Raw genomic sequence first — 22,318 nt, forward strand, 5'->3', positions numbered from 1 at the left:
ATGATTTATATCAATATTCTTCTGTGAAAATATATATACAACCGGCCAGAATGATACCATTGATCATATGTCAATACACTGATGTCATTGTGAAGCTCACGAGGGAAAGGTTGGACAGTCTCCAATTACGGCTATGGTGTGGAATTGTGGTTTGGAATCCAGCTTCCTGTAGATATGTTCACATACTCACTGTTAGGGAACTAATGTTCATCATGCACTCCCAATTTCTCTACTTACTAAAAAACTGTATTTCTAATATTTGTAGATCCCATTGTTTTGTATCAATGCTTCTCTCACATTTCCCTCAGTTATGCTAAATTCCAATCAGTGCCCTGTTCGCATCACTTTTGCGGGTGATTCTGGATTGGTAACACTAATACAGCATCATATTAACCATTGTTATTCTGTGACAGTTACTAAAGTCTCCAACTCCTTGAAACTCAGCATCTGCAGCTGTATCATTTGGAGTCTCTGCCTTCACACAGATTCTACTGAAAACCAGAGTGTAGAGGGATCCATGTCTTAGGGAGCGCACAGCAGGTGACCAAACTGCAATGAAACACTAGTAGTAAATAAATAATGAGGTTCCATTTCCTGTCGACAAGAACAGCTTGCCACAGATTCTCAATTAATCCGTTCAATAGCCAACTTTGTTGTACCATTTTAATTTTTTCAGGAATGAAAATATTACATAAAGGATTTTAAACAATAGTACATGTACACATATATATCAACATAATATAGATACTTGGATCAATACTCGGAAAAAGCCACATATGTAAAATATATATGTTTAAAACATTAGCATTTCAGATTTCCAGACAAAATAGCTCAGAGTTGAGGCAGGGCCAGAAAACTCTGCATTATTAGCATACTAAACCAGCAAAGTAATTGCCACTGAAGCAAGAAGCCAGCTGAGAGGGAGCTGCGTGCCAGATGGAATCTACTTCGCTGACCTGCAGCATTGAGACTAACAGAGACAGACTGATGTTTCAGGGATAGATGACACCAGTGGAGTTGCATTGTCCAGATGTGCTGAGACCAGAAAAGCTGGATGTCACTTACACTTGGGACCAAATGAGAACATGTCCAGGGGCACAGCTGCCTGGTGGGCAACCACAACCGGCAGAAGTGAATATCATTGATGCGGTGGGACCAGCACAGGCAAGGCGTCATTGCCATTGATAACTTCAACATTTCTCTTAAAATGCTTAGGAGTAAATAACGTAAGAACTAGGATTGGGGGGAGGGTGGAGAAGGCTTTCTTTCATACTTAATGTCATCAAATATATACAAGCCATTTTACTCTCTCAAATAAATTACTTTCCATTATCAGGGATCTGAAAAAAGGGGCAAGGTACAGAGGAGGAGCAAACACCAACACTGAAAAGAGATAGTTGAAAAGTCCAGGCTAATCAGGAAGCAATGATTTTCAAACACCAAGTTTGGTTTTCAGAAAGGAGAATGGAAAGAGTTACCAAATCTTCTGGAAAAAAATAAGTATAGAAATCTGCAGTAAGTTTTCATTTTGGGTTTGGGGCAAAAGAATTTGTGAGCTGGTGTAATGCACATTTACAAAGATCTGAGCTAATTTCTCTTGGTTTCTGACAGCCAGATTACCTAAGAGCCTCTGCTGCATTCTGTGGTCTTGAGACCATGTTAGAATGGACCTGATGAGCACTCACTAGGAACAGCATTGGCACAAGGAAACAGCTGGCCAGTGTTGGATGCAGTCCAGAACAGGAAGAAAAACAAAACAGACGTGTGGACCTTCAAAGTTCATTCTCCAGCACCCTCCAGTAGCCTGGATGAAGTAGATCTTAACTAACAAGAATCAGGAAGGGGCCTTGCCTCCAATCATTAACTCAAAACTCTTTGCTGGCAAGTTCAGGGACTTCAAGTTCTGTAATACACCCCTTGGCTAAGTAGTCACCAAATAGTCTCTCAAGCAAAGAATGATCAAGGTGGTTACAGTCAACACTCAGAGCCCAGTATCTGCAAATATACCTCAGTTTTTGCATGAGGAAACGTTGATATGACGTTTGCAGATGGCCACCTGGACATATTGCGCCCTGACAATGATGAAGACAGTACTGGGTCCAGTGAGCACGTCTTTCTCGATCACCATATCAACCTCATAACTTCTGATGAGAAATGGACAAATCCATGGCTGTTTTCTTCAAACTTGAGGCAGTTGTAAATAAAAGTGTTTCAATATCCAACAGAAAACCTATGAATTTATCAATGTGCATTTATATCACTGGCAGCTTTGACATAGAAAAGTATCTTGAGACACTTCACAAAAGCACAAGGGAAAAACTCCCAGAAAAAAGAGACATAAGGAGTTCAGGAGGTGGGCTTGTCAGGTTGTTAAAGGAAGAGGGGTTTAAGGAGGGAACTCCATAGAGTGTGCCCCATGTATCTGAAAGACTACCTGCCAATGATGCATAAAAAAAATCATAAAATAGCTACATGGTACAGGAGCAAGCCATTTGGCCCATCATATCAATTTGAGCATTAGCTCTCTGAAACAACTCAGCTAATTACACCGCTCCTGTAATGATGAATTACTAAAGTCACTGGGAGCCAGACAGTCAATATAAGTTAGCAAAGATAGAGGTAATGACTAGATTAGACAGGATATGGACAGCTCTGTTTGATGAAGCAGACAGGTTGAAGTGTACAGGAGGCTGGCCAGCTAAGCGTTGAAATATTTGATAAACATATGGACAATGGCTTCAGTGAAATATGGAAGAGGTGGGGATATTTTTTTTTATTCTTTGATGGGATGTAGGCATTATTGTCTGTACCCAATTGCCTTTGAACTGAGTGGCTTGATTTCTAGGAACAGTTAAGAGTCATTTCTGTGACTTAAGTCAGATGTAGTCCAGATTGGACAGGGATGGCAGAAAGGCCTTTACAAAATCAATGAGTTCCACTGACACTAGCTTTCAATTGAAGATTTGTTAACTGAATTGAAAATTCCATCAGCTATTGTGATATACTGTGAACCTGTGTTCCCAGAGCATTAACCTGGGTTTATGTATGTATTTCTTAATCCAGTGACATTATCAGTATTCCACAATCTTACCTTAATGTTACCAAGATTATAGCAGCCAGCAGTTATAATCAAAGGGCTATGGTGTTGAAATACAGCTCGCAATCAGGTAGGATGCAAAGAATAATTCTAAAACAGTGAATTTTACAAAATAAAATGCAGCATACCACAAGGAAGCCTCCACAAGCCATGTACATGATTTAAGATGTCTGCCCAGTTTGCTTGCTTCCTTGTACATCTGCCTCAAGTGGTTACATTTCGCTTTTCTCTATCACAGACTTGCCCAGACCATTCCAATAAAAATTTACTTCTTTAGAATTCCACTTCACGCACCGCCAGGGTGATGTGACCACAATTTGAAGAAATACCTGTGTGGGTTCTTCAGTCGCAATTGCTCAATTACCTCTTCAGCTAATCAGTGACAACGTGCATTTAAACTGCAACTTTTAAGACGAAACTCTTCCAAAGGCAAATCACAAATGAAAAAGGACCTGGTCCTTTTGGGAGTGGAGGGAGGAGTTGAAGAGAGGTGGGGCATAATCTGAGGAGTAAGTGATGTCTGGCTAAAGTAATGCCTTTTTGGAAAGCTTTTAAAACTTTTACAGGCAGAGATCCAGTTGCATTTTGAAATGTCAGATTAATGTGCAGTACTTTTGTGCTGTAAATATGTCACTTCATGAAGCGATGTATGATTACCATTTCTTAAATTACAATTGAGTTTAACAGAATTACTTCTAAAAGTTACATGTAATTTGATCTCATGAATTAAATTTGAAATCAGTTTGCAATGGAGATGTTAAAACACCATAATTTTATGCATCCTTCAGAATAGAAGATTTTAATGTATTAAATGCTTCTATTTATCCAAAACTAGTCGTAACAATCTGTACAGATTCTGTACATAGCTATTCTCATGAAGGCACTGATCTGTACAGAGCACTGGTTCAAATGTACTGAGAGCTCAGCAGTAACACATTCTTCAATGTTGGCAAGAAATTCAACGGCAAAGTCATCACAATGATTTGAGATCATCAGAACACGCACATGTCTTAACAGATGGACCACACACTTCAGAGGTCAGGATTCCAACAAGCCCTGGGGCTCCAAGACCACTCAAAAGCACCACCAGCACCACCACCATCCGAGGTGAGATCAGCTAAAGCAGTACAGACTGGAGTCTGAACGTGGTTACCACAGGTTATGTAGTATGGTATATAATACCGAATACATAACAGGCTAGCTAAGGAATGTTTCACCAAAGAATGCATTTTAAACAACTGGAGGAGAAGGGAGGATTTGAATCAGTCAAATGGGGTCATGCTCTCTCCTTGATACTCATGATAAGGCACATACACACAGGAGGAAGATTTGGGTAAGGATCATTGCAATATAATTTAAATACAAAATCTCTTAAGTTACAGATCACAGCCTATTTCAGGAGATATGCTGTCACACATGCTTCACCTATTTTTAAATTAATCCAGCAGAGTCAGAACAATTTATCAGTACTGAAAGTCAGCAGAGCTTACACTACTCAAGGTGAAACTCTCACACTCCTCACAAAACAGATCTTCAGCTTGGAAACTCCTGCTCAACTCTACGCCAGCACGACATGCAGCAGCTCTCCTGACATTTGCTGTAGTCTCACTTCCAGCAGACAATTATATTTGAGTCATTCTCCAGCCTCTCATCCAATTCTTTATAACTAATTCCTGAAAGAAAGAGAGAAGAAAAGTTCGTCATAATTCCCACAATGAAGATATCAAACACCCCCAAGAAGCTAGTCTCAGCTGAAACACAATCAGATACAGAGTAAGGATGTGTTAGCTACAGTTTAGTTTGCAGCAATCTCACTTTGGTTGCGGGATCACAACCTCTAGACTGATAATACAGCGCTGGAGGTGCCAACTCTCAGATAAGTTGCTAAATCATTGCTCTGCCCACTCTCTCGGGACAGATCCAATGACACTGTTTTGGAGAGCAGCAGCTATGGGAGATCTCCTGCTACTTGAAAGCGTGGATTAGATAAAGAGTAAAGCTTCCCCTACATTTCGCTGGTGAAATGCTTCACAGCAATCATTCCTTTTCTAGACCCAACCATCCTGCAGCTTCTAATCAAGAATCCCAATTGTGGTGCTTAGTAGAAGCTGTTTTAAGCTATAGACCCATATCCAAAAACTACTCAAGTTAAATTCACACAGGGCTCTTTTTGCAATATCTGGAGTGTAAAGACACCTCTCAGTCGTGAAAACATCTGATTCCCTTTCACCAATCTATCCCCTCGGCTGCATTGATCTAGTAAATGCGCTGTTGAGATGGCTTACCTGTTTTGCAGCAGATCTCATCATAGCTGTGCGAACCAGTGTACAGACGAGGCGGCCGGCTCCTCTCGTCTCGGTTGATCTTGACCGGATACTTGTGTAGTCGCCGAATTAAATGTTTCATCAGACCAAATTGAATCAATTTCCTACAGTCGGAAGAGAATGAAGCATTTTGACTCTTCCATAGCAAGTCGCATATCACACTCCCCAAAGTCTCACCCACAAGGCACAGGAGTGTGCTTGGATATTCTCTATTTGGTGGGCTGCAACAACAAAACTCAAAAAACCTGATAGCACCCAGGGCAAAGCAGTTGATTTGGTTTGTATAACCTACAGACTAAATGCTCACATTCCTCAATCATAGTATACTGTGGTTGCAGTGAATACCATCTACAAGGTGTACTACAGTCACTTGGCAACATCATCTGCCAAAACTACAACCTGTACCACCTAAAAGGACAAAGTTTGCAGGCACAAGGGAAAACCACTCTCTGCAAGTTCCTGTCACAATCATCCTGACTTTGTGTGTTTGTCACTGTACTTCACTGACATGGAGACAAAACACTGGAAACTTCCATCTAACTGCACTCTGGAAATAAATACATCTACAAACTGCAGCAGCTCAAGGATAAGAGATGCGCAATAAATAGAAAATATCCCAAGAACTAACAATGAGAAAACATTTTTAAAAAGCAGGGAGATAAGGAACTCGTCATTCTCATTCATTGGACCTATTTGTAAGATACATCACACTGAAATAGCATGAAGAAGTTACAGTTTGTCTGTACTCGCATTTAGACAGGCAGGGATTAATCAAGAAGATTAAGGTTTTGTTAAGGAGCGGGTATGTCTGACCAACTTGTCTGAATTTTTCGAGGAGGTGACGAAGAGTACAAGATGAGGTAAAGTCATTGATGAATCAGCTGAGGTTGGTCAGGCCTAGGACACTACCCTGAGGAAGTTCTGCAGAGATGACTGGCCTCTGACAACCAAAACCATGTTTCTATGTGTTAGGTGTTGTACGTTGCCCATAGCTGAATATGACAAAGTGGCTATTTAGGGGGTTTTCTTTTTAACTGATAATAGTCAATTGAAGGAAATTTTAGCTGATGTAGCATTTCATATAGCTCAAATCCTGGCCTTCACAGCCAGACAACAAAATGTCTGAGTCTTAGTTAAGGGATAATGGGAACTGCAGATGCTGGAGAATCCAAGATAACAAAGTGTGGGACTGGATGGCTGTGTTCATCCAGCCCCACACTTTGAGTCTTAGTTAAGATGGGACTAGAATGCAAACACTAAGACTCTGATAAGGCATCTCAAATGAAAACCATTTGATTTGAGATTTCCGATTTTTATATAAAATAGGGAAAGCTTCACCTACCTGAGATGAGGCTTTTTAAAGAATTATAGTTGCATATTAGACACATATTCATACAAAAATGGAATTTTTAATTTATTAGATATTGGGGAATTAAATTTTTGAAAGCAGTTAGCCCTGGATGCAGGGATAATGGGAACTGCAGATGCTGGAGATTCCAAGCTAATAAAATGTGAGGCTGGACGAACACAGCAGGCCAAGCAGCATCTCAGGAGCACAAAAGCTGACCTTTCGGGCCTAGACCCTTCATCAGAGAGGGGGATGGGGGGAGGGAACTGGAATATTATTCCAGTTCCCTCCCCCCATCCCCCTCTCTGATGAAGGGTCTAGGCCTGAAACGTCAGCTTTTGTGCTCCTGAGATGCTGCTTGGCCTGCTATGTTCGTCCAGCCTCACATTTTATTAGCCCTGGATGCAGGGACAGGTTTTGCTAAACACTCGTGAAGAAACCTTTTTCCTCCATCAGCAAGAAAATAGAACATAAAAGTATAAACAAGATAACCTGGTAAGAGCACCCAGAGACAAATAATATTGTAAGCGGGGGCAGAAACAATTTTGAAACAGTCACTATGACCTCGAGAGAATAAATAACGGCCACTTCGCAAGTTGGACAAGGGAGAAGCTGTTCCCGAAACTGTTAGCTTTGTCACAGAATCATAGTATTCAGGTTAACAATATTACACTTTATAAGCAATTTTATATCACAAAAGAGAGGTATGGCACAGGAACAGGCCCTTCAGCCCTCCAAGCCTGTGCTAATGATCAAGCCCTGACTAAAGTGAAAAACAAACCTTCTGTCCTTTTACCTCTATTCCCTCCCTATTCATGTAACCATCCAGATGCCTCTTAAATGTCGCCAACGCGCTGCTTCTGGCAGTGCATTCCAGGCTCCTACCACTTTCTGCATGAAAAACTCTTCCTCACACACTCCCTTAAACTTTTGCCCTCTCACTTTGAGCCTGTGCCCCCTCATAATTAAAACTTCAACCCTTGGAAAAAGCCTCTGATCATCCACCCTATCTATACCTCTCATAATTTTGTACACCTCTATCAGGCCTTCTCTCAGCCACCAGCTTTCCAATGACAACAATCCTGGTCCTTTTTAATCTTTCCTCATAGCCAATGTCTTCGAGACTGGGCAACATCCTTGTGAACCTTCTCTGCACTCTCTCCAAAGCCTCCATGTCCTTCTGGTAATGTGATGAGGACCAAAACTGCACACAATACTCGAAATGTGGCCTAACAAGGATTTTATATACTGCAACATATTTTGCCAAATCTTGTACTCCATGCCACAGCTGATGAAGGCAAGCACGCCAAATGCCTTCTTAATCACTGTGGCCACCTGTGTTGAGCTGATATTACAAATATTATAATAATTGGTAGAAATTAACATTCTTTCTAATCTTCTGTACTAAGTTCGGCAAGGGATATGAATTGCATGAACGAATTTGTTAAGTCTTTAGTAATAAGTTAACATACCATGTGGCTAACAAATGTCTAGGAAGGTACATTACAGTCAGTGTTGGAATGTAGTCAATAACTGTAAGAACCCAAGGACAGCTGACAGGATCTGGTAAACACCATAAGATGATGGGAGGACCGAAGTTGGACCATGAAGTCGTCCACTATTGATTGTGCATTCACAGGATTCCCAGGGACCTCGTGAGTAGCTAATGTTGTTCCTCTGTTCAAGAAGGGAAATAGGGATAATCCAGGACACCACAGACAGGTGAGTCTCACATCAGTAGTCGGGAAACTAGTGGAGAGAATTCTTAGTGATAGAATTTACATGCATTTGGAGAAACATGGCCTAATTAAGGTCAATCAGCATGGCTTCACGCAGGGCTGGTCATGTCTTCCTAACTAGACTGAATTTTTTGAGGAGGTGACAAAAGGTGATTGGTGAGGGTAGAGCTATGGATGTTGCCTACATGGATTTTAGTAAGGCTTTCAAAAAGGTTCCTCATGATAGGGTCATCCAGAAGATTAAGATGCATGGGATCGATGGTGACTTGGCTGCATGGATTCAGAATTAATTTGCCCATAGAAGGCAGAGGGTAGTAGTGGAAGGCTGTTTTTCTGGATGGAGGTTCATGAATAATGGTGTTCCACAGGGATCTGTACTGGCACTTTTGCTATTTGTGATATATATATATGACTTGGATGAAAATGTAGACGGATGGGTTAGTAAATTTGCAGACGTTACAAAAAATTGGTGGAGTTGTGGTTAGTGTAGCAGGTTGTCAAAGGATGCGGCAGGATATAGATCAGTTGCAGATATGTAGATAGGGTGGTAAAGAAGGCACATGGCATGCTTGCCTTTATTGGTCGGAAAATTGACTTCAAGAGTCAGATGTCACGCTGCAGCATTTTAAGGCTTTGGTCAGGTCATGTTAAGAGTATTGCTTTCGATTCTGGTCGCCACATTACGGGAAAGATGTGGAGTCTCTGGAAAGGGTGCAGAAGAGATTTACTAGGGTGCAGCTTGGATTAGAGGGTATGAGTTATAAGGAAAGGCTAAAAAAAACTTGGGTCGTTTTCCCTGCAGTGGCAGAGGCTGAGGTGCGACTTGATAGAAGTCTATTAAATTATGAGATGCATTGATAGGGTTGTCAGTCAGAATCTTCTTCCCAGAGTTGAAATGTCTAAAACTAGGGGGCATGCATTTAAGGTGAGAGGATAAGTTCAAAGGAGATGTGAGGAGCAAGTTTTTTACCCAAAGAGGAGGGAGTCTAGAAAGCACTGCCAGGGACAATGGTGGAGGCAGATACATTTGAAGAATTTAAGAGACTTTTAAATAAGCACATGAATATGCAAGGAATGGAGGGAAATAGGCCAAAGGCAGGAGGTAGAAGGGCTTAGTTTAATCTGGCATCATGTTTGGCACAACACCTTGGGCCGGAGGACCTGTTGCTATGCTGTATTGTTCTATGTTTTAGGATTGGATATGGAGGTCAGAGGGTATGTGAAAAGCTGATGTCAAAGTTGCATTGTAATGCTGTATCTATAAATATCCTCTACTCCATTGGGAAAGATGGAGTGTCATTAACCACTCATTTGAGCTGCATTTAAGACAGCGACTGGGCCCCATGTGACAGCTAAATTCGGAGTGGTCTCTGGCCTCTCCCACACATGTGGTAAAAGAACTCAGAATAAAGATCGATTTGTGCTACTGAACATGGGTCTCAGACTCCTATTTAAAATCCCTCTCCAACACCAGGTATGACCCTAACCAGAGACTGCCCCAGATACTCACTGATTCCAGTTTTGCTTGGGCTTCTTAATGCCACAATCAGTCAAATGTGGCTTTGATGTCAAGGGCAGTCACCTCACCTCTAGAATTTAGCTGTTTTGTCCATATTTGAACTAAGACTGTAATGAGGTCAGGAGCTGAGTAGCCCTGGCAGAACCCAAACTGGGCATCACTGAGTAGGTTATTGCTTAGCAAATACTGCTTGATAGCACTGTTGATGAAACATTCCATCACTTTACTGATGTTCGAGAGTCAACTGATGAGTGGTAATTAGTTGGGTTGAGCTTGTCTTGCTTTTGTCTATAGAACATAGCTGGGCAATTTTCCACATTGTCAGGTTGATGCCAGTGTTGTTGCTGGACTGGAAGAGCAGCAAGTTCTGGAGCACAGATCTTCAATGTTGAATGTTGTTTGGGCCCAAAGCCTTTGCACTTTCCAGAGCCTCCAACTGCTTCTTGATATTTCTTGGAGTGAGTTGAATTGGCTGAAGACTGGTATCTGTAATGCTGGGTACCACAAGATGGATCATCCATTTGGCACTTCTGGCTGAAGATTGCTGCTAATGCTTCAGCCTTATCTTTTGTACTGATCTATTTATCTCTTTCATCATTATGGATAGGGATATTTGCAGACCCTTCTTCTCTAATGAGTTGTTTAATTACTACCACCATTTACAACTGGATGTTGCAGGACTGCAGACCTTAGATCTGATTCATTGGTTGTGAGTTCACTTAACTCTGTCTAACACAGTTGTGATTTGTGGAATATATACAAGATTTACACTTGAAGGTAGGTGGATTGATCAGTGATTTCATGAATGATGCAAGAATTGGTTGGAGTAGATAGTCAGGAAGATAGCCATAGATTACAGTAGGATACAGAAGGGCTGTTTAGGTGATCTAATCAGTGGCAAATGGAACTGAATCCAGGTAAGTGAGAGGTGATGCACTTGGGCAGGACAAACAAGGCAAGGGAATGCATAATGAATGTTGGACCGTGGAAATCACCAAGGACCAGGACACGAGGAATCCTGGTCTGTACGTCCACCAGTCCTTTAAGGTAGTCGGCTACACAAGACATATGGAATACTTGCCTTTATTAGCTGAGGCATAGATTTGAAAGGATAAATCATTGGTTAGGCTGTGGCTAAAGTACTGTATGTAGTTCTGGAATTCACATTATAGGAGGGATGTGATTGCACTGGAGAGGCTAGACAGGAAATATACCAGGATATTGCTTGGGCTGCACAGGAGACTTGGCGTGGGTTTGGGTGGTTGCGGGGTGTGTTCATGATTGAAATGCATACAACTCTGGGCACAGACAGGGCGCACAGGAAGGAACACTTCCCCTTCATGGAGGGATTGATGACCAGAGGCATAGATTTAAGGTAAGAGGCAGAAGATATTGAGGAGATCATAGAATCGTAGAAGTTCTACAAGGTGGAAACAGGCCCTTCGGCCCAACAAGTCCACACCAACACTCAAAGCATTCCACCCAGACCCATCTAATCTACACATCGCTGAACTCTATGGGTATTTTAGCATGGCCAATCCACCTAACCTGCGCAGATGTGAGGGAAGATTTTTTCACCCAAAGGGTGGGGCAAATCTGGAACTCTCTGCCTGCAAGGATTATAGAGGCAGAAACGCTCATAATGTTTAAGTAGTATTTAGATGTGCACTTACCATGCCAAGACATTAAAGGCTATGGGCCAAGTGCTGGAAAATGGAAATGGACTAGTTAGGTGGTTGTATTTGACAAATGCACACTTGATAGACTGTACGGCCTTTCTTTCTTTATGCTGTAGACCTCTATGACTCTAATCCAAAGCCAAAGTTCAACATCCTACCTCTCGTCCACATGTTGAAGCTGTTGAGCGTAGCGGGAGCAGAGATCTCGTGCTGTAGTGCCAGGACTGAGCCCACAGTAAAGCTGGAAGACATCTCGCAGACTGGCACGCTTGTGTCCTGTAGGCAGAAGGGGCAAGTGACAGGTTTTTAAAGGCCTGCCACTGCTGTAGGACCTATATACTCTCCACAGAACCCATAGGTGGCATTTATATTTACGTATAGTGGCACAGTGAAAAAAGGTAAACTACTGCATTCAATCCATTAAACCCATGCTTTATCTTGATTGCTTTCAATTCTAGGGATTAACTATGGATTTTACACAGACACATCATTACCTCTTTGAATTTGCAGGGTCTCTCACGTTATACAGTCTAGTACCCTGTACTGCTTTGAACTACAAAAGCTAAGCTGATGGTTTCTACAAAGCCCTCAAGATCAGTACATGATTGAAAATTACTGCATTCAATGTATTAACCAAGGAATTAGTGTTAGTGTTAATATACCTGTGATTGTCTGCTAATTTAGCACAGGATGAGTTATTACATCCAATAAAAGAGCCAAATAAGTCATCTCATCTCTACACAGCAAACATTTGTTCACATTAATAACCATGATTTTTAGGGTGTTGTTCCTATCCTGGGTTCTCACTTCCCTATCAGTTATTTCGGAAAGAACTTTCCTTGTCATCAATTGATTCAGCTTCCCAACAGATCTAAATCCTTGTGAATTTCTTTAGATTGCTTCTCATTAGCTGTTCTGTCACCAAGTTTAGCTTCAGGTCTCTTTAACATCTCATCCAAATCATGCTTTTTAAAATTAAAGTTAATAGGAAAGCATATCCACTAAAGAGAATGCATCACTCAAAACCTCTACAATTGTGCAAACAGAGATAATGGGAACTGCAGATGCTGGAGAATCCGAGGTAACAAAGTGTGAAGCTGGATGAACACAGCAGTCCAAGCAGCATCTTAGGAGCACAAAAGCTGACATTTCGGGCCTAGACCCTCTGATGAAGGGTCTAGGCCTGAAACGTCAGCTTTTGTGCTCCTAAGATGCTGCTTGGCCTGCTGTGTTCATCCAGCTTCACACTTTGTTACAATTGTGCAAACATTCCATTTATTAGAAATTCCCTTCTCCCGTCTTTTGACCCATCTTTCTCAGGTGCTGGAACAGGATTTGACTCAGTTGTATCGGTGACCTTATACCAGTCCACAGGCCCTGACTAACCTCCGATGACCATTAACTGGAGTAAGTGACAACAAAGAACATGTCTAACAAAAGTCACTGGATCTAAAACAGAAATTGCTGCAAAAAGCCAGCACATCTGGCAGCATCTATGAACAGAAAGCAGAGTCAATGTTTCAGGTCCAAAGACCCTTCTTCAGAACAGATGCTGGATGCTGGCCAAGAAATGGGAAGTCTTTTTTTCGCCCTGCCCCTAACTAAGGATTTGAAATGCAAACAAAGATCAGCGTCTAGCACAGATCTGCAAGGTTCTCTCTCTCACACACACACACATTCTCTCTCTCTGTGGAGAGCCATTTCCTATTTAAGGGCACTTTCTATGCCGTGCTCTACTCCATTCCTCAAGTCATACCACAGACAATAATTCACCTCAACCACTAAACCAAGGACAAGGAAGCCTGCTTTAAAAAAAAGCTGTTTCTCTAATTTTCCATCCAAAGTGGATAACTTCATGCTTTCCCACTTTATTTTACATCTTGGCATTCTCTTTTCCACTCTCTTAATCTCAGCAGTTTTTGTGTCCTCACAACATATTACTTAACAGCATACAAAGTAGAAACGGGGTAGGCCATTCAGCATGTTAAGCCTTCTATGACGTTCAATAAGATCACGGTTGATTGATACTTCAATGCTTTTTATTCACATTATCCCCAGAATCCGATACACCATTAATAATGAGAAATCCATTAATCTTTACCTTAAACATACTCAAAAGACTTAGCTTCCACTGCCCTCTGGGATAAAGAATTCCGAATATTCACACCATGGAGTAAAAAGAATTCTTATTTTGGTCCTAAATGACATCCTCCCCCCACATACTTACAAATGATGCTAACTCTAGAACGACATCTTAGCAGCATCCACCCTGCTTATCCCTTCAGTATTTGGTAGATTTCAATGTCATCACCTCTCATTCTTCATAAGTGAGAGAATACTGTCCAACCTTTCTTCACAGGACAGTCCCACTGACCCAGGAACAAATCTGGTGAACCCCGCTTTGCACTGTCTCTTGTGGTAGTGATATATTTTCTGAGATAAGGAGACCAAAACAGCACACAGTACTTCAAGTGTGGTCTGACCAAGCTTTTATATCATTGAAGCAAAACCTCACTACTCTGGTTGTCAAATCCTCTTACAGTAAAGGCTTACATTCCATTAGCCTTTCTAGCAGCACCCCCAGTCACTTGTTATTAACAAGAGCACACAGCACCCCCAACTCTCACCATTTAAAAAAATACTCTGCACATCTATCCCTCAAAACAAAGCAGATAACCTCATATTTTTCCACACTGCAGTCCATCTACCATACACATGCTCACTCATCAAGCCTGTCCAAATATTCCTGAATCCACTTTACCTTGTCCTGAACACACATTCACACTTCAGTTTGTATCATCTGTAAATGTGTAAATATTATTTTTGGTCCCTGAACCCAAATTATTGATACATATTGTGAACAGCTGGGGTCCCACCAAACCTTGTGGATCCCCACCAGTTACAGCCTGCCAATGGGAAATTGACCCTTTTATATCTATTCTCTATTTTTTATTAGATGATCCTTAACCCATGACAGTAAATTATCTCCTATCCTGTATTTTAAGTTTGTTAACGAACATTCTTTAAGGTTTTGGAGTAGATCTGTAGATTGGGTTGTGGCTGTTGAAGTTGGTTGGCTCACCGAAATGGTTTGTTGTTTCACAGACGTTTCATTACCATGTTTGGTAACATTCTCAGCGCAGCCTCTGATGAAGCGTTGGTGTGCTTTCTCACCTGGTTTTTAAACTCTGGGACCCGTTGCGATGGATTGCCTCACTTCCGGGTGGCCTCCGTAATGGAATGTATATGGGGTCGAGTCCAATGTGTTTATTAATAGCATGCTTCGTGGAGTGCCATGCTTCCAGGAATTCTTGTGTTTGTCGCTGCCTAGCCTGTCCCAGGATCTTGGTGTTGTCCCAACAGTCTTTCTAATAAATTCTAGCAGCTTTTCGGCTAAATCTTTAGTTTCCAGTTTGCTCTCTCTCTTCTTTCCTAAATAGTGGGGTGACATTTGCAAGCTTCAAATCTGCAAGAATGATTCCAGAATCTATAGAATTCTGGAAGATAATCACTACTGGATCAAATATCTCTTATAGCTACCTACTTCAACACTCTGGGATATAGAATGTCAGGTCCTGGGGACTTAGCATGGCTGATCTGAGTACTCCACATTCCCACCTACTCTGTTAACCTTTCACTCCTTTTGTTGATTCATTATAATTTATACCATTTTTCATGTTTGTTAAATTGTGGGTCTTAGGAACACAATGCGTACAAACGCCAAACACCATTCGATTTTCATTGCCTTTGCACTGAACTTTAATCATACCTGGCTTGGTGACATATGCTAGGCACTCTTCCTGCAAGGACTTGTCATCCACCAGATCCTGTACCCGAGGAGTTGGGCAGTACACATTGGAATACTGCAGAGGGAAAGTGAGCAGAATGCAATTAAACACCAGCAGTAAAAGATAAAAGCTTGTTCCATTTTAAGGCAGAGAAGAACTGGCACAGAAACAACAGCTAATTCCAGGCAACAATTCAGAAATATAAACAGAGCAAATATTTACTGTGCACTCACCTGGAATATAGGGACTAAGGTCACAACTCCATAGTACCTGCAAGACAACAGCACACATTACATTCAGATGCAACCTGGACTGAATGAACAGGAGCACCATTGCTGGAGTGTGTTTACTAACAGACTGTTCTGTATAATACATTCCCATGCTGAATGCAGCTATCAGGGACACTAGGAACTGCAGATGCTGGACAATCTGAGGTAACAAGATGTAGGGCTGGGTGAATTAAGAAGGCCAAGCAGCATCAGAGGAGCAGGAAGGCTAGACCGTAGACCATTTCGGGCCTAGGCTCTTCTTCAGAAATGGGGGAGGGGAAGGGGGTTCTGAAATAAATAGGGAGGGGGAGGCGGATAGAAGATGGATAAGAGGAGAAGATAGATGGAGAGGAGACAGACAGGCCAAAGAGGCGGGGATGGAGCCAGTAAAGGTGAGTGTAGGTAGGGAGTTGAGGAGGAAATAGGTCAGTCCAGGGAGGATGGACAGATCAAGGGGGCAGGACGAGGTTAGTAGGTAGGACATGGGGGTGGGGCTTGAGGTGGGAGGAGGAGATTATGTTGGATGAACGATAGGTTAGGGAGGCAGGGACAAGCTGGGCTGGTTTTGGGATGCAGTAGGGGGAGGGGAGATTTTTAAGCTTGTGAAGTCCACGTTGATACCATTGGGCTGCAGGGTTCCCAAGCGGAATATGAGGTGCTGTTCCTGAAACCTTCGGGTGGCATCGTTGTGGCACTGCAGGAGGACCAGGATGGACATATTGTCTGAGGAATGGAAGGGCGAGTTGAAATGGTTCACGACTGGGAGGTGCAGTTGTTTAGTGCAAACCAAATGTAGATGTTCTGCAAAGTGGTCCCCAAGCCTCCACTTGGCTTCCCCGATGTAGAGGTGACCCGCAACGGGAACAACAGATACAGTATATCACATCAGCAGATGTGCAGGTAAACATCTGCTTGATGTGGAAAGTCTTCTTGGGGCCTGGGATGGGGGTGTGGGGTGAGTAGTAGGGGCAGGTGTAGCATTTTCTGCAGTTGCAGGGAGAAGTGCCAGGTGTGGTGGGGCTGGAGGGGAGCGTGGAGTGGACAAGGGAGTCCTGGAGAGAGTGGTCCCTCCGGAAAGCAGATAAGGGTGGGGAGGGAAAAATGTCTCTAGTGGTGGGGTTGGATTGCAGATGGCGGACTCTCCGGTACTCCCTTGCCCGCTCCACGCTCCCCTCCAGGCCCACCACACCCGGCACTTCTCCCTGCAACCGCAGAAAGTGCTACAGCTGCCCCTACACCTCCCCCCACACCCCCATCCCGGGCTCCAAGAAGACTTTCCACATCAAGCAGATGTTTACCTGCACATCTGCTGATGTGGTATACTGCATCTGCTGTTCCCGCTGTGGCCTCCTCTACCTCAGGGAAACCAAGTGGAGCACTGGGAACCGCTTTGCAGAACACCTACGCTCGGTTCACACTAAACAACTGCACTTTCCAGTAGCAAACCATTTCAACTCCCCCTCCCATTCCTCAGACGATATGTCCATCTTGCCTCCTGCAGTGCCACAACAATGCCACCCGAAGGTTGCAGGAACAGCACCTCTTATTCCGCTTGGAAACCCTGCAGCCCAATGGTATCAATGTGGACTTCACAAACTTCAAAATCTCCCCTCCCTCTAACACATCCCATAACCAGTCCAGCTTGTCCCCGCCTCCCTAACCTGTCCTTCCTCTCAGCTATCCCCTCCTCCCACCTCAAGCCCCAACCCCATGTCCTACCTACTAACCTCATCCTGCCCCCTTAACCTGTCCGTCCTCCCTGGACTGACCTATCTCCTCCCAACCTTCCCACCTACACTCAGCTTTACTGTCTCCATCCCTGCCACTTTGACCTGTCTGTCTCCTCTCCATCTATCTTCTCCTCTATCCATCTTCTATCCGCCTCCCCCCTCTCCCTGTTTATTTCAGAACCCCCTTCCCCTCCCCCATTTCTGAAGAAGGGTCTAGGCCCGAAACGTCAGCCTTCCTTCTCCTCTGATGCTCTTGGCTTGCCGTGTTCACTCAGCTCTACACCTTGTTATCCCTGAATGTATCTACGTTGTCTTTGTAGTGAACCTCAGGAGTTGGGACTAATAGTAAATGAATATTTTGCATCAGCTTTTACTGTTGAGAAAGAAATGGAGGCTAGAGAACTGAGCAAAATAAATATTGATGTTTTGAAAACAATTCACATTAGAGAGAGTAAGTGCTTGAGATCTTAGGAAACAAAGGTAGAAAAATCTTCAGGACCTGATCTGGTGCATCCCAAGGCATTGTGGGAAATTAGGGAGGAAATTGTGGGGCCCCTAGTAGAAATATTTGTATTATCTATAAACACGAGTGAAGTGCTAGAGAATAAAGTTACAATGTTTAGAAGACATTTGGTAAGTACGTGAATAAGAAAGGTTTGGAGGGATATGAGCATAGTGCGGGCAACTGAGACTACTTTAGTTTGGGATTATGGTCAGCATGGACAGGTTGGACCAAAGGTCCAACTGCTGTATGACTCTATGTAGATCTACTTTAGAAGGTAGGACACATCAAACAATCACAAAGAACTGATTTAAATAAGGTTTTGAAGTTTATTAAAGTCTCCTCACTCTAAAGTACCATAAACATAAATATTCCTCTAACCCAATCTACTGAACCTACTGAAAGGGATAAACACCCACATGCAAAGAACTTCCACCCAAATTCCCAGCTCACCAGTTTAAGAAGTTCCTAAAAATGCATTAAAACTTCAAAAGATGTAGTCGTAGACAGATGCATCAGTGACAGGTAGATTGGGGAATGTGAAGTCAAGTAGTCTTCCCCTTTACCACCTGCCACATACTTGAAATGATACCAGATAGTCCCTTCATCACTGTCAATTCAGTTGGTAGTGATGCGTCTGAGCCATTCTTGATGATGGACATTGAAGTCTCCAACTAAAGTACATTCTGTTCCCTTGATGCCCGAAAAGTTTCCTCCAAATGCTATTCAATATGGAGGGCCACTAATTCATCAGCTAAAGTCACGGAAGGGGTTTAGGTATGGTAGTGGTAATCAGAAGGAGATTTTCTTGCCCATTTTTGACTTGATACTGCAGGACTTCTTTGGGGTCCAAGATCAATATCGAGGATTCCTAGTGCAATTCTCTCTTGAAAGGCTGCACCACATTCCCTGGTGTCATTGTGCTGCCTTGTGGGATAGAACAGGTTCTGGAATGGTGCTGTGTAAATCTGGCTATAAGGGTTTATTTGGTGAGTATAATTATGTCAGACAACTGCTTGACTTGTCCATGGTACACCTCTCCCAAATTTGGCACAAATCCCGGATATTCAGGAGTACCCCTGGGTGAGAATGTATTGGGCAGATTCCAGCTGGGGTCCATCTGCATTTGTTCCTTTTTCACTTTTCTATAACAATTTACAGCCATTTCAGGAAGCAGTTTGGAGTCCACCATATTGCTGAGACTCTGGGGTCACAAGTAGGCTAGACTGGGTACAGACAGCAGATTTTCTTTCCTCAAGGACATCAGTGAACCAGATGGAGTTTGACCACAGTTCAATACCCTCACAGTTTCCATTACTGAAAGTAACTTTTATTCCAGTCTTTTTCACTACTAAATTCAAATTCCATCAAACACTGTGGTGAGATTTGAACCTGCGGCCCTGCTGCAGTAATCAGAACGTCTGCATTTGTAATCTACTAACATTACAATCACTGTCTGCTTCGACGACCCTTTCAAACAGTACATTCCAGATTACAACAACTTGCTGCCTAAAAAAAAAATCACCAGGTCATCTGTAGTTCAATAACAGTCAAAGGCAAACGGATACTGAACACTGAAATCCCAGAAAGCACTTCAAAAGTAAAGGTTTGTTTTTCAGCAGAATCCTCATTAAACACATGGATTCCTCCTCCAACAATACAAACTGTTCAATTAAGCTGCAATTAAAATCCTGTGTTTATTGCTGAGGTTGCCAAGGTACCCTGAATGGACTAAACACACTTATCAGCTTTGATACTAGAAATATAAAGCAAAAAAAAACAAATCTCAGGGAGGAAACTGTTACATGTTTCAGAACAACTGAATGCTGCTATATCAGATTTGGGAATATTGTGATAGGCAACACAGAAAGACTTTTATTCTGTATCTAACCCACACTATACTGGCCTAGTTCCAATGAAAGATAACTGACTTGAACTATTAACCCTGTTTTCCTCTTGGATGCTACATGGCCTGCTGAGGATTTCCAGAAATTTTTGTTTCTATACCTACCATGGAAATGTTTCACAGGGCAGTGGAGAGGGATAACAAGGTGTGGAGCTGGAGGGACACAGCAGGCCAGGCAGCAACAGAGGAGCAGGAAACCTAACATTTCGAGGGTCCAGACCTGAAACATCAGCTTTCCTGCTCCTTTGATGCTGCCTGGCCTGCTGTGTTCCTCCAGCTCCACACCTTGTTATCTCAGAATCCAGAATCAGCAGCTCCTGACTGGAGAGGGAGTTTTACCCTGTTTGTGATCTGTACTTGCTTCAGGACAATTGATGGGTTAGAAAAGAGGATGCCATATCCAGAACCTAACCCATGCCTATACCTGTCCTGGGAGTGTTTGATGGAATTTTACACTATATCTGACATCAGCTACATCTGCTCTGGGATTGCACACTGGGAATGTGTGGAGGGGACTTTACCCCATGTACAACCAATGGTGTATCTACCCCTGGGACTGTTTGATGGCAACTGAGCAGAAGGAGCTTTACACCAGATCAGACCCAAGCTGTATCTAAGAGTGTCTGATAGAACAGTGTGGAAAGATAAAGCTTTATTTTGTATCCAACTCATGCTGACCCTAGCCTGAGAGTGTTTGTCTTCCTGTCACGTGCAGATTCCAGGCAGTACCTGAACTGACAGTGCATCCTAAAACCTGAAAAATTACTTGATTTAAAATGTCTTAACAAGTCTCACTTTGATCAGCACATTGAAAACACAACACAGAAACAAGGGCAGAAAGGCCAGGTACACTGAAAAGGTGTTAGTAAAATGTATTAAATGAGGTGACTTTCTCTTTAAAGCTCTGTTGGTCTAACTGCAGCTAATCCGAAAGGTAACCTGGAACAAACTAGTTCAGTCACAGACGCCTGCAGAGTTTCTTGAACAACAGAGGTCTATTACAAAGAATACAAAAACAAAACCAAGCTACCTAAATATAGAACACAGTTTGAAAGCTCATAAAACACATAGCAGAACAAAAGCTTCATCTTGTTTTCCAATGCTATTCAATACAAAAACACAGATCTGACAAATATCCCACAAAATTACTTCTGAGGCATAAACACACAACTCATTTAAAAGGAACCTGGATCAGCACTTGAAACATTGTAATCAGCAAGGCTACCATCCAGGAATTCACAAGTAGGATTAAAATGAACAACTAATTTATTTAGCCAGTGTAGACACGATGTGCTGAATAGCCTCTTTCTATACTGTATTTTCTTTTACAGTTTGCTGTCAGATCTTCAAGTTCAACTTAACTGATTCTCCCCAGTTTTTACCTGTGAACTGTGAAGTCTTTTTGCATAAATATTCTCAAAACTGATCTCTGTCTTTCTCAGTTTCTAATAACCTACAGATTTCTAGCCAAACAATCTGGGTCTGGACATTGCACAACTAGAGAGTTACTTGTACTTTCCCTCAACTGTTCTATATTCATTTCTATGAGAGGGACTGTACTTGCATCTCTTAGAATGTCCTAAAAACTTTCAATCTACTGATTTTCTAATCTCAAATCAATCCTCGATTATCCTGACCCAAAAATATGCTAATGGACTTTTACCCCACATGTTGTAATCTGCCACAGTAAACAAAAATTCATTAACATTCCAGGGGTCCTGCTCTTTGAAACGGACTGGATTAGGTTATAGTTCCAGAAGGGCTGTCTTTTCTATTTATTTTTTAAACCTTTCAGAATAGTAACTGGTCCCATATGCCACTATTTAAAAATCCAAACTCCAGAAGTTATATTTTTTTGACACACCTTTCATCATACTGCTCAGTGCTACTCACAGTAAATTCTGCACTGCAATCCGCACCAAGTTCAACTCCACGTCTGCCTCAGCAGAGATCTTCTGGACATGACGGAATCCGTCAATGTATGGCAAAATCTGAAGGATACAAAATCAGCCAACACTGAGCATAAAAACCCTATTACAGCTGCTCAATCAAAGTCATCACTGGACAACTGTTGTCCATTTGGCCAGGAATTAGTGGTGAAGCAAGAGCAAGGGGCAGCTCCTGCTCCTTTTTGTAATGATCCTGCATCCTGCATTTACGTTTGCAATGGCGCCTCTAACAGCCTGTCATAGGATACATTAGCACATTTCTGTACAGATGCAAAAGGTGAAACATTGCCATGTGATTTGGTTAAAGCAGGTAAAGCTGACATTTTTAGGAGAGGCTTTACGTATGCACGATGCACATGGCACAGGCTGTGTGTCGTCTGCTGGTTACAGTGATACGGCAGAAACCACAAGGTCAGCCACTCATTGAAACTGAGTGATTTCCATGATAGCTGGGCGCTTGATTCATTC

The 22,318-nt window shown here is 42.4% G+C and overlaps 2 protein-coding genes across 7 annotated transcripts in view; one reads left to right on the forward strand and one right to left on the reverse strand.

Annotated features, from left to right (window-relative positions):
- Window positions 1-22,318, forward strand: part of pcbp4 (poly(rC) binding protein 4) — an 85,006-nt gene that overhangs the window by 51,930 nt on the left and 10,758 nt on the right. The window contains exon 13 of one of the 4 annotated variants that reach the window (XM_048547395.2): window positions 1,337-1,504. The exons of 1 other annotated variant lie outside the window; for it this stretch is intronic. In XM_048547395.2, coding sequence (XP_048403352.1) covers window positions 1,337-1,397 — 61 coding nt within the window. In that variant the 3' untranslated portion in view covers window positions 1,398-1,504. Of the gene's footprint in view, window positions 1-1,336; window positions 1,505-1,611; window positions 2,193-3,335; window positions 3,737-22,318 lie in introns of those variants that run through there. 2 more of the 4 variants (XM_048547396.2, XM_048547397.2) reach the window with 2 other exon arrangements.
- The window catches only part of nprl2 (NPR2 like, GATOR1 complex subunit), a 34,859-nt gene continuing 13,236 nt past the window's right edge, over window positions 696-22,318 (reverse strand). For 2 of the 3 annotated variants that reach the window (XM_059649502.1, XM_059649503.1), the window contains exons 6-12: window positions 21,795-21,892; window positions 15,728-15,764; window positions 15,476-15,569; window positions 11,865-11,982; window positions 11,701-11,733; window positions 5,383-5,525; window positions 696-4,770 (exon numbers count right to left, since the gene is read on the reverse strand). In XM_059649502.1, coding sequence (XP_059505485.1) covers window positions 4,703-4,770; window positions 5,383-5,525; window positions 11,701-11,733; window positions 11,865-11,982; window positions 15,476-15,569; window positions 15,728-15,764; window positions 21,795-21,892 — 591 coding nt within the window. In that variant the 3' untranslated portion in view covers window positions 696-4,702. The remainder of the gene's footprint in view (window positions 4,771-5,382; window positions 5,526-11,700; window positions 11,734-11,864; window positions 11,983-15,475; window positions 15,570-15,727; window positions 15,765-21,794; window positions 21,893-22,318) is intronic. The other variant, XM_048547398.2, reaches the window with a different exon arrangement.

Source organism: Stegostoma tigrinum, chromosome 11, assembly GCF_030684315.1.
Source record: "Stegostoma tigrinum isolate sSteTig4 chromosome 11, sSteTig4.hap1, whole genome shotgun sequence".
Classification (NCBI taxonomy): Eukaryota; Metazoa; Chordata; class Chondrichthyes; order Orectolobiformes; family Stegostomatidae; genus Stegostoma; species Stegostoma tigrinum.